Here is a 16,612-nt window from a genome sequence, read left to right as displayed (position 1 = left end):
ACACCAAAGGTATCTCTTTTCTTCTGGATAAATTCACACTCACTGTAGTTATGAAATGACATACTACTCCTAAGCATGCAGACAACTCTCACATGTGGTTAGAAAGCAAGACTATAGTCAGCTCTCACCCGCCTCCATCTTACTTTCCATCCCTCAAAAATAAATCCGCCTCTTGGTTCTTCAAGTCCTCTCTGTGAAGTTGTCCAAACCATCTCTTGGGAAAAGACTTGCCAGTTGAGGAGGGACCCTGAGCCACTTTGCTGGGGTATGTGAAGCTTTATGAGGGAGCAGGGACCTCAAGGCTCAGGCAACTCTGCATGGTAGATGGGTCAGAAGGTTAACCGGAATTACATCAATTACGTCCGTAATTGTCAGGTAAGTTCTCCTGGAAGCCATATCCAAAAAACAGCTGGAACTGAAAGCTTTCCCCCTTCCTGGCATTCTGTTGAGTCACTGCAGAGACAGTAGCTCTAGGAAAAGGGACACTCAATCCTAGTATCTGGCCATGATGATGAAATGATCATTTAAAGAATCCGTTCCACTGTTCAGTATCAACTTCCTGAGGAGTAGCTGGGAAATGGAAATAAGTTTCAGCTGCAAGGTCCCATGCTGTGGCAAAAAAAAAACGGTAATGTATCATTAATATCATTTACACTCATAAGACCGTACCCATTTCTGATTTTGACAGTGCCAAAGAGTTTGGTTGCTAGAACCGGTTGAATGTGCTTCACTTATAACGGGACGGAGATCTGGATGAATTGCGCAAAACTATGATCTTTAGAAACTGGATCCTTGTTGGCCAGGGCCAATTATATCAGCAAAAGAGGCAGGGTATTGGGACAGAACTGGAGACTTAAGCTTTGAGCAGAATTTCAGTCTAAGCTCTCCACTGTCAAGGGCCACGACGTTGCTGGTTCTGCTGTGGCCTGTGCTATTTGTGCCCACTACCCTGGTCGATGATGCCATCCACTCTTCGGTGGACCTGATGATGATGCTTTTGTTCCCCCATGCTTTTATATCAACATACTCTGAGCTTCCCTTGACATCACACACGCTGTAGGAATTATACTTTTTAGAAGATTGTACTATCATTTCTATTAAGTGCCTCTTCCAGTGTTACTTATATTAGCCTTCTTTCTGAGGTCAAAATTGTTTAAAGATTATTTTAGTGGTGGAAGATAATCTAGAAAACTTTCGAGACCTTGCTACTGAGGGGTGGGATGTAGTAGGAACAGCATCTGTTTTGCGTAGGCTGAGATGGTTTTCTTTTCGGGGAAGAGAAAGCTATTCTAGGGATTATCAGTAGTTTGGAGTCCTTGGGTATCTGAGGTTCAAAAGGACTACCTTGCTGGGAGGTAGTGTAAAAGTCTTAGTTTAACTCCCACTCTGCTCTGCAAGGAAATCTATCAAATGTAGCATGGCCATTGCCATGGTTAAAGCTGACAGGAAAGGGGTAATGTTTTCTCTTGAGTTGTATACTTGTTTTGACTGCATTATCTAGTCCATGGCCCTCTCATTGCATTCCATTCCCAAGCCAGAATCACTAGACTACCCTATGCTAGGTCTGTCCCAGAATAGTCCTAGAAGGGCACAAATAGTAACAAGGGAAGGAAACTTCAAAGAGGCAGCTTTAGTTCGATGGAAGAAAAAACTTCCTAAAAAGTAGAACTGTTGAAAAATGGAATGGGCTAATACTGATAGTAGGTCTTCAAGAAAAGTTGGATGACCCCTTGCTGGGGATGTGATCAAAATTGTTGTTCAATTATGAGTTGACCATGGTGGTATCAGAGACCCCTTCCAACTCTTAAGTTATGATTCATAGCCAGAACTCTGTCCAGTCATTTCTGGCTTACACTGAAGTCACGTCGTTCTGGCTTTCCATATGGGGTCTCAGTCTTGAAACCGTACTGCAACACAACTGCAAGGGGAATCTTTCACAGTCGCCCTTGCTGCCCTAATGAAGCTCAGGCTCTGACTTTGGCCTCTCCAGCCCAGCTTGGCCAATCTTATGGCCATCCCTTGAACCTTTGTTACACGTAACACTCCACAAACCTTGTTACTTGACTTCTTGGCTGAACTCCTCATATCACAATCTTTCCTTGTACCCCCTCTCCATCTCTCACTCAGGATAAGCTCTGCCCTGCCGCAAGAGTGGGCTTTGTTTTCATGTCCACCATGAAGCTGGGACCTTTAGAGGCCAAGGTCTGCATCTGGGCTTCCTCCACTTAATGCAGAGGTCTGGACAGGGTTTTGCCCACAGGGAAAATCATTCATTCAAATATGGGTTATTCTCAATGGCACCAAAAGTGTTGAGTGCTTCGTTCTGCCAGAACACACAACTGGAGTATAACGTCATATGCTTGATACTGTTGTCACAGAATTGAAATGACTAATTATCTCCATTTTGGACTTAAAGGCCAGGGATAGTCAGGATGTTAGCATTGGCTGAATTGTCTTAGGAGTCAGAGAATCAATCTGAGGATTAGCTGCTCTAGCTACATTTACGGATTCTGGGGCCCTCCCTCAATGTAGCTGTTATCATTTCAATGTTGTTCAGTTACTTCTCAGTCATGTCTGACTTTCTGTGACTGCATTTGGGATAGACACTGGAGTGGTTTGCCATTTCCTACTACAGCTTATTTTAGTGATGAGGAAACTGAGGCAAACAGGGCTAAGTGACTTGCTCCTGGTCACACAGCTACTGAAGTGAGGCCAGATTTGAACTCAGGCAGATGAATCTTCCTGACTCCAGGCCTGACCATCTATTGTGCTACCTAGCTGCCCCTACATTTGAATGTACTGGAATACTGTTATGCTTTAGGAAATGACAAAAGGGAAGGTTTCAGGGAAACTCGGGAAGACTTGTATGAAGAGACTGAAGTGAGAACCATAATCATGTATATGCTTACAACCTTGTAACTCAAGAACTCTGATCAATGCAATGACCAACCACAATTTCAGAAAATCAATGTTGAAACACGCTACCTATCTCCTAACAGACAAGTGATGGACTCAAGATGCAGAACAGATATACATTTATGGACGTGGCCACAACGAGGATTGGCTTTGCCTGAATGCATATTTATTTCAAGGGTTTTATTTTCCCATTCCCCACCCCCACCCCCTTTTTCCAATTGAGGAAGGTTTGGGAGTGGAAAGAAAATAAGTGTTTGTTAATTGAGGAAAAAAAGGTGGTAGCCCTGCTTTAAATGCGTAAGACTTTGACCTACTTCTTCAGAGGCACCCACACTGGGGACATCTAATTCAGCACAATTTAGGCCCAAGTATTTGCAAAGTGGGAGACACCCAGCAGATGTTAATTATGGGACCAGATATCCTGTGAACCCTTAACCCACCTAAGGGGCAGACAGAGCAATATAAAGTGTGAATCCTACAGGGCATTTCCCTTGTGACCATGAGAATTTATATCCCATACACAGTAAAAAAAAAAAAAAAGCATGAGGAAAGTCTAGGCTAGAGGAAGATTTCCCCAAGAGCTCAGCTTCCTACAGCTCCTAATTAGGGATGGGCAACCTTGTCTTTTATTGTATCCCACAGCCCTTCCAGGAAATTAGTATCTATAAAAGGATTGCTGACAAAGTGAGATCTAAGGGGGCAAAGGCTCTTAGTCTGCCCCATAAGAGTGGTTGGGGAAGAAATCCCTCCAGGGCAGGCCTGCACAACCTCGAGGGCCAATTATGACCCCAGTGCACTTGCAGCCTGCCAAGCCAAAGGATTTTGGGCAGCCGTCGAAAAATGAAGAGAATATAAAACAGGCCTGCACTACATCCAGGCCTGAGGGATGTATGACCTGAAGGCCATATGTTGTGCAGGCCTGCTCTAGGGCCAGCATTCTCAATAAAAGACCTAGAGAAGTAGAATCTCCTTAGATGGTGGTAAACCTCAATTGACAAACCTAAGTTTTCAGACCTAAGATTATTACACTATGTTTGGGAAAGGTTCCTTTTAGTCTAAAGTCACTTTGAGGAGTAAGATAGAAAGTAATTGGGAAGAGCTCACACTTACTGATGTGTCCATTAAAATGAAACTGGATTAAGGAAAATCTAAGATAATTATCTGTGTCAATCTCAAGTATTGGAGTTTGGGGAGAAAGAAGGCTGGGAGTCTGAAGAGGAAGAAAAAGGTTTGGAATAGTATGGGAAGGTGGATAAGATTCTGCTTCAGATGTGGGGTTTCCCTTTAAATTAAGTTCTTTAATTTTCAATAAAGTAGTATACATCTGGCAATAATCCTTGGGGTAGTTACATTTATGGCTTCTCAGTATTTATTACTTGGCATTTCCCAAGTGCTGTGCTGTTGCTAAAAGTCATTTCATATTTACTACATAGACAAGTTTTCTTTACTTAGTATTAAATTATATATTTGTTCTGGAGAACACCCTTTCCTCAATGATAACTCTCCTAAATGTTCTCTCCGTTATGAATTCTCTGATGATGAATAAGCTGTGCTCTCAGGCGGAAGGCCATCTCACATTCATTACATTCATAAGGTTTCTCACCAGTATGAATTCTCTTATGCCGAGTAAGGTGTGTGCTCAAGCGGAAGGCCCTCCCACATTCATTACATTCATAACGTTTCTCTCCAGTATGGATTCTATGATGCCGATTTCGTTCTGTCCTTTGACTAAACGCCTTCCCACATACATTACATTCATATGGCTTCTCCCCAGTATGAATTATGTGATGTTGAGTAAGCTGTGTTCTCAAGCGGAAGGCCTTCCCACATTCATTACATTCAAAGGGTTTCTCACCACTGTGAATTGACAGATGTTCAGTGAGATGTGTCTTCTGGCGGAAGGCCTTCCCACACTCACTACATTCAAAGCGTTTTTCACCAGTGTGAACTGTCTGATGTTCATTAAGACGTGTCTTTAAGCGAAAGGCCTTCCCACATTCACTACATTCATACGGTTTCTTTCCAGTATGAATTCTATGATGTCGAGTAAGCTGCGTACTCAGGCGGAAGGCTTTCCCACATTCATTGCATTCATAAGGTTTCTCACCAGTGTGAATTCTATGATGTCGAATAAGATCTGCCCTCTGACTAAAGGCACTCTCACATTCATTACATTCGTATTGTTTTTTTCCGGTATGAACTGCCTGATGTTGAGCAAGTCCTGTGCTCTGGCGAAAGGCCTTCCCACATTCATTACATTCATAAGGTTTTTCCCCAGTATGAATTCTATAATGTTGAGTAAGAACTGCCCTCTGAACAAAGGTTTTTCCACATTCATTACACTTAAAATGTTTTTCTCCAGTATGAATTTTCTGATGTTGAGTAAGGTATGCATTCTTACGGAAGGTCTTCCCACATTCATTACATTCATAAGGCTTCTCTCCACTATGGATCGTCTGATGTTGAATAAGCTGTGAATTAAGGTGGAAAGCCTTTCCACACTCATTACACCCGTAGGATTTTTTTCCAGTATGAATTTCATGATGTTGAGTAAGTTCTATTCTTAGGCGGAAGGACTTTCCACATTCGTTACATTCATAAGGTTTCTCTCCAGTATGAACAGTCTGATGCTGAGTTAGCTGTGAGTTCTGGCGGAAAGCCTTCCCACATTCATTGCATTCATAAGGTTTTTCTCCAGAATGAATTCTATAATGTTGAATAAGTTGTATTCTCAGGCGGAAGGCCTTCTCACACTCATCACACTTATAATATTTCTCTCCAGTATGAATTGTCTGGTGTTGAGTAAGTCCCGTACTCTGGCGGAAAGCTCTCCCACACTGATTACATTCATAAGGGTTCTCCCCACTGTGCACTGTCTGATGCTGGATAAGTTGTGAACTGAGTCGGAAGACCTTTCCACATTCATTACATTTATAAGGTTTCTTTCCAGTGTGAATTTTATTATGCTGAGTAAGTTCTATTCTCAGGCGGAAGGCTTTCCCACATTCATCACATTCATAAGGTTTTTCTCCAGTATGAATTGTCCGATGTTGAATAAGCTGTGAGTTCTGGCAGAAAGCCTTCTTACATTCATTGCATTCATAAGGTTTTTCTCCAGTATGAATTCTATAATGCTGAATAAGTTGTGATCTCAGGCGAAAGACTTTTTTACACTCATTACATTCATAATATTTCTCTCCAGTATGAATTGTCTGGTGTTGAGTAAGTCCAGTGCTTTGTCGGAAAGTCTTCCCACATACATCACATTCATAAGGTTTCTCTCCAGTATGAATTCTATGATGTTGAATAAGACTAACCCTTTGGCTGAAGGCTTTATCACATTCATTACAATGATAATGTTTTTCTCCATTTTGTAGCCTAAGGTTTTCAGTAAAGTACGAATTAAAGTATCTCCCAAATTCATTATACTTGGAAAATATTTTCTCTGAATACGTTTTCATACATTTCCTTAATTTTTTAGATTGTTTCATGCCCTTTCTTTGGGCCTCAGGTTTACAAAGATTTGTTTTTAGAGATATTTGTTGTGCCAAAAAAATGTGCCCTTGAGTGAAGCTTCTATAACATTTATTGTATTTGTGGCTTCTAGATTTATTTGTAGGTTTCTTTTTGGTAATTTTTTCTTTTTGAGAATATGTTCCCTCATTGCTCTGATGCCTCTCTAATGTGGCATCACAATCCCAGGCTTTTTTTAATCTGGAAAAACAGAGATTCTTTTTTGTGCCTCTTTCCTGTGATAAATCTTGTACTGAAACGCCCAGCTTCAGAACTGACTGCTTGGTTTCTGGAGTAGCCTCCCAATCTGAAATGAGATAAAAAACAATGTTAATGTCTTCTTTGTTACTCTTGGTATACACATACGTAATATTCTCTGCATTCCCCATCAGGAAAAATTATTTTCTAAGTCTATTTGCTATTAAACTGATTTTTATTTTTTTTAGCATTCCTTATCAAATAAAAAGTTTGAGAAGCATCTTATGTTCTTCATTTTATCAAAGATTATGGTTCTGGGTTTTATTTAGTGCCTTCTATTTTGCTTTTGAATCAGTAATAAATATTTTGATTACTACTTTACAATATAATTTTGAGATTTTTGTAATCCAAGATCCCCTTTAGTCATTATTTCCATTGACATTCTTAAAAATTTTCACCTCTATATGAATTATTATTCTACCTAAATATAAAAGTATTTCCTTGGTAATTTAAATCGTCAGATCTGCAGATTAATTTAGAAGCATTGCCATTTGCATTACGCTGGCATATCCCATCCATAAACATTTAATTGTTTTCTAATTATTTCTTTTTTTACTCCTAATTATAAATTTTATATATTTCTCGATGAGTTTACTTATTGATATAAGCTTTTTAACTTAATTTACATATTCCAGATGTTGTTATTTGCAGATAACCACATCAAGCACGAGATACTGCAGAGCCTCTTAGAAGAGATATGTAATATTTCACGAGAGTTTGGCCTGTTAATCCATACAGGAAAGACCCAATGGATGAAGAGTTCTGTTGACCAGATTTCAACATCTACTGTGTTCCACTGATACCTGTGTGATGTTGGGAGAACCCGTTAGGTAAACATTTGCAAGGACAAGAATAAAAGTTGAAATGGATGGACTGGTATGGATGGGTTGTGATCTGTTAGAGGGAACTCCCAAAAGCAATCTGGCAGAAACTAGACCAACACCTCACACTATGTACCATAACAAATTCCAAATGAATACATGACCTAAATTGAAAAAGTCACATCATAAGCAAATTAGAGGAACGAGGATGGAGTTACCTTTTTAAACTATGGAGAAGGAAATACCATATAAGGGTGAGTGAGGATGACAGATGATAAAATGGACAATTTTGATTTAAATAAAACTGAAAAGCTTCCCTGTAAACAAAATCAATGCAGATAAAATCAGAAGGAAATAGTTAACTGAGAAAAAAATTTCTGCAGTAAATTTCTTTGATAAAGATTTAAGATATAAAGAACTAATTCAAATGTATAAAAGTAAGAGCCATTCTATAATAGATAATGATCAAAAAACATGAACAGGCAATTGCCCAAAAAAGACCAAACTATGAAGAACTCCATGAAAAAAATGCTCCATATCTTAAATACTTGGAAAAATGTAAATTTAAAGAATTCTGAAGCTACATCTCACACTCATCAGGTAGGAAAGCTGACAAAAATAGAAACTGTCAGTTGTTGGAGAGGCTGGAAGAGAACAGGTACATTAACGCATTAGGAAGCAGAGCTGTGAAACCATCTCCCATTCTGAAACACCATTTGGCCCATAGCCGGAGAGTCATTAAAATATACATAATCCTCTAACCCAGTAATTGCATTATTTGGTTTATATCACAAAGAGATCAAAGAAAGAGAATGGACCCATATGTACAAAAATATTAATAATCATCACTTTTTATGTAGAAATGAATAATAAAGCATCAATGGATTGAGGAATGTATGAAGAAATTATGATGTCTGAAGTAATGAAATATTATGTTCCTTAAGAAATGAAAGGGATGGATCATGAGAAACCTAGGAAGACATAAACGAGGAAGTGGCAACAAAAGACGAAGCAGCCACCTAATGCCTGACAGATGTGTTAGGGACTCAAGGTACACAGTGATACATATGTTTTTAAGACTTTTTTTTATATGTATGTTTTTAGACAGGGCCTAAAGTTTGAATACATTTTGCTCAGCTATGTTTACTTTCTACGAGGCTTATTTTTTAATTACAGTGGCATTTGGGAGGAAAGGGGACTAGAAATAATATTAATATAAAGAAAGTCAAGAAAATAAGGCAATTGTAGCATTTTGTTAAATGCACAGAAGAAAAGAGACAGAGGGGGAAGCACAGACAAGGAGAACTTTGAAGCCTGAATTTATTATATTACTTTGAAGTGAAATTCACGCTGCATGAGGCATAAAAAAGGTTCTTCCTTGTGTATGGAGATGCTCATGTTGTACATTTCCCATTTAAGGGAAGTGCCTAGGGTTGCCACCTTTTCCTTTCCTGCTTGGCTGCACTGACTTCTCAGGACTTTCATTCTGCCTGCTGGTGCCTCATGACGCTGCAAGATCACATCAGCCTTGGAGCTCACCTCTCTCCTCAGCAGCCCTGTCTCTGGGGCCTTTCCTCCCTCTGACTGGAGAAGGCAAAGGGTGGACAGTGGAAAGCTCTTCCCGGATCCTCCATTACACAAGGGTGCCCAGGGCAGCCATCGTGTCAGTTCCCACCTAGCTGGACTTCCTCACGTCCTCCTCCCTTTTTAGCTTCTTTTAATATGTCATCTCCCTCGTTAGACTGGGAGCTTCTCAAGGGCAGGGGCTGTCTTTGGCCTTTCTTTGTATCCCAAGTTTTCAGCAGTCATTTGCACATAGTAGGCACTTAATAAATACTTACTGAATTTTAAAACAGAACAGAAAAAATACACTTGACTTGCATGAATACATCCTTCAAAAGTTGGAAGTACCAACAAGGGGAAATGCTCCTCTCTATATGGTTCTCATCAACAAGGCAGAATGGATTGCTAGGGTGTAAATAATAGGAACATTGGGAAGAAGAAAGTATTCCATCTTACAATTTGTAACAGAGAAGAAGTCAGACTATTCCTGGCTTCCATAATGCCTAGACTTTGGGAAAGCAGATTTCAGGTTAGGTAGGATAAGTAGGGTTAAAATTCTGGCAAAGATAGAAAGCTCCAAAAATGACATTCTCAAGACACAAAGGGAACAGCTCTGAAGTAGAAAAAGGGGAGTTCTCTAAAGAGGTTGGGAACTCACTGATCAACCTTGGTTTTTAAATGACATACTGAAAAGGGAAAAAGCAAAAGTAAACAGAGGAAGAACACAAAACACAAAAACACGGGAGGGGCTGATAGGAACAGTATGTCAACACTTTTTTTTTTTAATTTAAGCCCCAAACTCTCTCCTCTCTCCCTCCCCTCACCCCACACTAGAGAAGGCCACCATCTGACACAGATATATATATATATATGTAAAACATACTATGCACACTTCTATTTATCAGTTCTTTCTCTGGAGGTGAATAGCATTTTCCTTCATAGATCCTTTGTAGTTGATGTGAGTATTTATAATCCTCAAAATAACTTAGTCTTGCACAGCTATTCTTTGAACAATATCACTGTTTCTTTATACAACATTCTCTTGGTTCTGTCAATACTGCTAATTCTCTGAATGCACTGAAGCTGCTGAGGAAAGCTATGGAAACAAGAAATATGTTTCTTTCTTTAAAAGCTATCACGGGCAGAAGAAAGTCAGAGAAGAGACAGATTGCTGTTCAGACTGGATGGGAAGAAGGTAAAACCGGTCAACTACTACTTTGCCTCTATTTTGTCTACCAAAGTGAATGAGCTTTGGGCTAGAAAGGAGACAATAAGAATAATTAATATGGAATTGATATCTGAGAGGCATAAGGACGTCCTGAGAGACCCCCTAGTTGCCAGCCCTGATGAATTCAAGTTACCTGGGCCAGACAAATCACTCCTGAGGAAGTGGTAGATGCGTTGACTGAGCCGTTCACAATGGCTTCTAAAATACGTTGAATGGGTGGTCATTTTTTAAAGACTTATCTACTGGATGGCTGTTGTCCTTCATGCTCTGAGAGGACCAAAATGACCTCATTATGTTGGGGTCAAAGTACAAGTTGTGTCTACTATGGCTGATCAGACCAATATAAATTTGAAAGGCTTAACAGAGGTCGGGCACAAATAGTCCATATGAACATTTGGAGTGGAGATGTCTCTAAATTTGCATATCTCACATTTCTTTTGAGCTACTGCAATTCTGCTTTGCTCAAGAATATGGTGCCTTCTTTGATTGGAGCACACCACGCTGGGCAGTCCTGTGCCACTGTCTCCCATGTCTCATAATCAATTCCAAAGTTCTTCAGAGAGGCCTTAAGAGTGTCCCTGTATTGCTTCTTCTGACCTTCAAGTGAATGACTGCCTTGTGTGAGTTCTCTGTAAAATAGTCTTGTAGGCAAACTTATATTTGGCATTCAAATAACGTAGCCAGCCCACTGGAGTTGCACTGTCTATAGTAGGATTTGAACAGCAGTTTCGCTTGAGAAAGGACCTCAGAGAGGGTCAGAAAAGTGTTCTAATCTGTTGTTGTTAAGTGTTCGGGTAGTTTTTTGCTTTGAAGCTGCCATTTTTTGTTGAATCTGAGTGATTAGCTTGGAGAAGATGTCTTTGATCAGTCCAGCACTCTGCACCACACACTGTCTTCGTCACTCTCACATCCTGTGGGTCTCTTTTCCTTACAATGATATAGTCTATTAAATGCCAATGTTTGCTGTGAGGGTGTATCCATGAGGTTTTACTGCATTTAGGTAAACAGAAGACAGTGTTGGTGATGAGGTCATGAGACACACAAGTCTTCACTAGTAAATGACTGTTGCTGTTTCCAATTCTGTTCCTCCAAAGGACTCCATGCCATGTTTAAGAGTCTGTGCCTACGCTGGCCTTAAAGTCACCCAGAATTAGAAGCTTGTCTTCTTCTGGCACATTGATGACGAGGATTTCCAGGTCTTCATAAAAGTTTTCTTTGACTTCATTAGGGTTTGTCATGGTGGGAATATATACACTGATGATGGTGGCGTGGGGCTTTTCTGCAAGTGGCAATTACATTGTCATTCACTCCTTCTGGGATGTATACAAGCTTGTTGACGACATTAGTTTGGACTTCAAAATCCATGCCAGCTGCACGGCATGCCCCATCACGGCGGCCACTCCAGCTATGATTTCAGTAAGCGGGCCTTCATTTGTCAGCCTGGTTTCATTCAGGGCTGTTATTTGGATGTGATACCTGCTGAGTTCTCTCACAACAAGAGCCATTCGTCTTTCAGGTCTACTGGATTTCATGCTGTCTATAAACACGCACACATTCCTTGTACCAATGGTGAATGGAATCATCTTTGTAGAAGTTTTTGCTTCCCAATGATCTCGTCTGCCAGGTTCCCTGTCTGATATTAAGGAAGCTGTTGGTTGTGTGCATCTTCATTTCTGGGCATCTCAGTAAAGGAGCGTCCGGAGGTAGGAAACCAGATAGTCCGGGGGCCTTAAGTTCCTGCCATCAAACAACCCAATGAAGCAAGTGGGGGTGTCTAGTGGGAAGAGAAGATCTGGGGCAGGGATGACACCACATTGTCCGGTTTGGGGAAGGCTGACACACTAGAGAGAGATGAACTCAACTTGTTCTGTTTGGCCCCGTGGGCAGAACTGGGAGCAATGGCTAGCTGCTGGAAAGAGGCAAATCAAGGCTTACATTACACGAAACTTCCCAACAATGACAACCATCCTCTAGGGAGGGCAGGTGCAGTGGGAGGCCTGGGATAAGCCCAGCTGAGTATCAAGAGGCTGGTCACCACTTGGTCATGAACTAGTTGGCCATGGCAGCCCATAAAAGAAAGAAACTACACACAGGAGCTCCTTCCTGTGCGGCCCCCTTCTACGTGGGTAGTGAGAACAGCAGAGCATCAGGAAAGGGGGCAGAAAGCAAGGAGAGAAAGTCCCATCCCCTGCTGAGGCATCCTCTTCTCTGCCACTGCAGGGACACGAGGAGGGGAGAGATGTCAGGACGGAGTTTGTGGACGTCAAGATGAGTCTCCAGGAGGAAGCTAATGCCATACAATCTCAGCTCTTCTCCCAGGGCCTGGGCAGCCAACAGGAGACATCCACGTTCCAAGTTTTACTAGTGCTTTCCTAGACTGACCGAGTGAACTGCAGTTTACAATGACCCACTCACCTGGACAGCCACTTCTCTGGATTCCTCCTGGCGTCCAGGGTGCCTCCCTTTGCTCCAACTGGGAGATCACGTCTGGTTTGGAAACTGCAAGTCCTATTTGTTAGAAAAGGGAAATTACTGGGGACACAGAACCATTCCAGAATTTAGTCCTACTTTTCTCCCCCCACTTTCAGGGGAAAAACAGGCATGTTAGTTAAAGCCCAGACAGTACTATAACTGACTTTGGAAGCAGGCTATAAGGATGTCTAAGAGAGTGGGAAGACGGGTCACATGGTAGAATTGGTCCCACAAAAAATTCATTTCCTATTTCCTTTGACTTGTTAAGAGGAGGGAACTTTTCATGTCTTCAAACAATGGACTCAGCATTAACGGAGCCAGCGAATGGAGCAATACAAAACATCTTCAGGAGTGATAAATCCAGAAGCCAGTTTCAACTAGCATAAAGCAAGACATTTCACAATTATTCTGTCTCTTAGAAAAGGATTAACAATTTCTCATCTCTGTATGCTAAACAATACCTGTCCAACATTAAAGATGTTACTTGTCGAACATTTACTAAGGAAGATCCCACTGCCCCCATCCACACCCCCATCATGCGAAAAGGCAGAAATCTGAATCACTGAAGGAAGTTATCTTTACCCAGGTGGACTAGATTTTCATAGTTTTCTAACATCACATCTCTGTACAACTCCTTCTGACAAGGGGTTAGGTGCCGCCACTCTGTCCGGGTGAATTCCACAGCAATATCCTTGAATGTCACAGATTCCTGAAATAGAGAATAAAATTAGATGAAAGGAGCAATGTTCTAGATTTTGAACAATACAACTAATATGTATGAAATGTTTCCTATGTGTCAAACACTGTGTTAAGGGGGAATACAAGGGTTAGTATTGGGATTTTATATTCAAATGGGGGAGACAACAGTTGCCCTTTCTTTTTTGTTTTTTAAAATCTTAATTAATTAATTAATATTTACTTTTCAATATTCACTTCCATAAGATTTTGAGTTCTAAATTTTCTCCCTCTCCTCCTCCCTCCCCAAGACGGCATGCAATCTGATATAGGCTCTACATACTCTACATATACATTCATAATAAATATATTTTCACATCAGTCATATTGTAAAGAATTAGAGCCAATGGGAGGAACCACGAGAAAAAAGAAACAAACCAACAAACAAAAACAAAAAAAAGCAAATAGCATGCTTCGATCTGCATTCAGACTCCATAGTTCTTTCTCTGGATGTGGACAGCGTTTTCCATCATGAGTCTTTTGCAACTGTCTTAGATCCTTGCATTACTGAGAAGAGCCAAGTGTATCAAAGTTAGTCATTGCACAATGTGGCTGTTACTGTGTACAATGTTCTCCTGGTTCTGCTCACTTCACTCAGCATCAGTTCATGTGAGTCTTTCTAGGTTTTTATGAAGTCTGCTTGCCATCATTTCTTATAGCACAATAGTATTCCATTACATTCATATGCCACAACTTGTTCAGCCATTCCCCAATTGATGGGCATCCTCTCAATTTCCAAATCTTGGAGACCACAAAAAGAGCTGCTATAAATATCTTTGTACATGTGGGTCCTTTTCCCATTTTAATGATCTCTTTAGGATACAAACCTAGAAGTAGTATTGTTGGGTCAAAGGGTATGCACAGTTTTATAACTCTTTGGGCATAGTTCCAAATTGCTCTCCAGAATGGCTGGATTAGTTCACAACTCCACCAACAATGCATTAGTGTCCCAATTTTCCTACACCTTCTCCAACATTTATCATTTTCTGTTTTGTCACGTTGGCCAATCTGATAGGTGTGATGTGGTACCTCTGAGTTGTTTTGACTTGCATTTCTCTAATAGTAAGTTAGGGCATTTTTTCATATGATAGCTCTAATTTCTTCATGTGAAAACTGTCTATTCATATCCTTTGACCATTTATCAATTGGGGAATAACTTGTATTCTTATACATTTGATTCAGTTTTCTATATATTTTAGAAATGAGGCCTTTATCAGAGACACTAGTTGTGAAAATTGTTTCCCACCTTTCTGCTTTCCTTCTAATCTTGGTTGCATTGGCTTTGTTTGTGCAAAACCTTTTTAATTTAATGTAATCAAAATTATCCATTTGCATTTATAATATTCTCTGTCTCTTGTTGGGTCATAAATTCTCCCTTTCTCCATAAATCTGACAGGTAAATTATTCCTTGTCTTAGTTTGTTTATAGTATCAGCCTTTATATCTAAATTGTGTACCCATTTTGACCTTATCTTGGTATACAGTGTAAGATGTTGGTGTATGCCCAGTTTCTGCCATACTGTTTTCCAGCAGTTTCTACTAAATTATGAGTTCTTATCTCAGAAGCTGGGGTCTTTTGGTTTATCAAACAGTAGATTAATACAATCATTGACTAACAGTTGCCCTTTTTGTTCTGCAGAGGGCTTAATTCAGGACAAGGCGGGTGTACAATGATTCATTATCCTCATTTTATAAATGACAAAGCTCAATCTAGAAAAGACTAGAAAGAAACAATATGGGCCACAATCCACAAGCACTTATGTGCTGACTTGTGCTATACACCACTGGGAGGGGCTTGGCTATCAACACAAAGAAAAAAATAACCCCTGTATTTATGGAACCAATATTCCAACAGGGGAAAGAACATGCACCTGTATGAATAAACACAAAATATATACAAAGTAAATAAAAATATAATTGGGGGATGTGGTGGGAACATCCTGAAAGGCATCATGTCTCGCATGGGGCCTGAGCTGAGATCCGAAAGAAGCTGGGAATTCTAACAGGTCGAGGTGTAAAGGGAGTGAATTCACAAAGCTTAATAAGAACCAGGAGCAAGCCTGGAACTCTGGTCCTGCCTCTGTGCTTTAAGCATGTTGCCTATTGCTTGATAGCTCAAATTTATCCAAATGAACCATTTTACCAAGGCAGCTCAAATGTCTCAGAGACTTAAACCTCTCCCATTTTACTTCAAAGAGCATCATGGACACACAGCTACTAAGTGATGGAGGTGGGAATAAAAACAGGGTGGCTCCTGAATCTGAGTACAGAACATTTTTCTAGAGACAAACTTACCTAGCAATAGTTTATTTTGGTTTCCATTCCCAAACCAGCGCAACTTAACCCTGGTTGTGGGTTTTTTTTCCCCTGGTTGTGTTTTCCATTTAGATCTTACCTTGATTTCTCTACTACCCATTTTACAAACTAGCTTTTTTGGATTAAGTTTCAACCCTGATGACAAGCTCTCCTTCCTACATTTTCCCACCACCTCTAATCTCAAACCCTCGCCCCTGCCCCTTAATTCTTAAACTAACCCAAGAAGCAGAAAATATTGATACATGAGGAAAAAAAAACCAGATTGTATCTTCTTTCTCTGAACAATATTCCTTTTACTGACTTATCTGGGAAATTAATATGAGGAACTATAAGATTTAAAGATATCTATCAGGTATTCTTTGTTCTCTGATTTTAGATTAGAAGGGAAGAAAATGGGTAACATAGCATTGTCAATTGGACATTATGGAGTTTTACTATCCACCCAAAATTCTAACCTGTCAGTACCTTATACTTTATTCAGTGGGACTTTCTGCAAAGAGTGGAGTGATCATGACTAAAGCTAACCCCCAAGACCCACCTAAAAACAATGTCAAAAGCATCAATTACAACAAATACAAACTAGGGGAAAGGTAATTACATTTACAAATGAGAAACAAGCAGAAAACCCAAAGAAGTCAATGATTAAGAACTAGGCCCAATATTTCTAGAGAAACCTTAGAAAAAAAGGGCAAAAGTGGGGTAATAACAACTACATCCCTGGAAGAGACAAGGGTGACGAGACCAGAACCTTCCCTGGAGTCAGAGGTACAACCACATTGTTTGTCTTCATG

At 40.3% G+C, this 16,612-nt stretch overlaps 1 protein-coding gene across 4 annotated transcripts in view; it reads right to left on the bottom strand.

Annotated features, from left to right (window-relative positions):
* Positions 1-3,019: 3,019 nt before the first annotated feature.
* LOC114031190 (zinc finger protein 345-like) overlaps positions 3,020-16,612 on the bottom strand; it is a 29,171-nt gene continuing 15,578 nt past the window's right edge. For all 4 annotated transcript variants that reach the window (XM_027846212.1, XM_027846210.1, XM_027846208.1 and 1 more), the window contains 3 exons: positions 13,354-13,480; positions 12,715-12,807; positions 3,020-6,736 (listed from right to left, as the gene is read on the bottom strand). In XM_027846212.1, coding sequence (XP_027702013.1) covers positions 4,422-6,736; positions 12,715-12,807; positions 13,354-13,480 — 2,535 coding nt within the window. In that variant the 3' untranslated portion in view covers positions 3,020-4,421. The remainder of the gene's footprint in view (positions 6,737-12,714; positions 12,808-13,353; positions 13,481-16,612) is intronic.

This window comes from Vombatus ursinus, unplaced genomic scaffold, assembly GCF_900497805.2.
Source record: "Vombatus ursinus unplaced genomic scaffold, bare-nosed wombat genome assembly UNPS02015098.1, whole genome shotgun sequence".
Classification (NCBI taxonomy): Eukaryota; Metazoa; Chordata; class Mammalia; order Diprotodontia; family Vombatidae; genus Vombatus; species Vombatus ursinus.
Note: the sequence above shows the minus strand (reverse complement) of the source record. Positions and strands in the feature narration are given on the sequence as shown.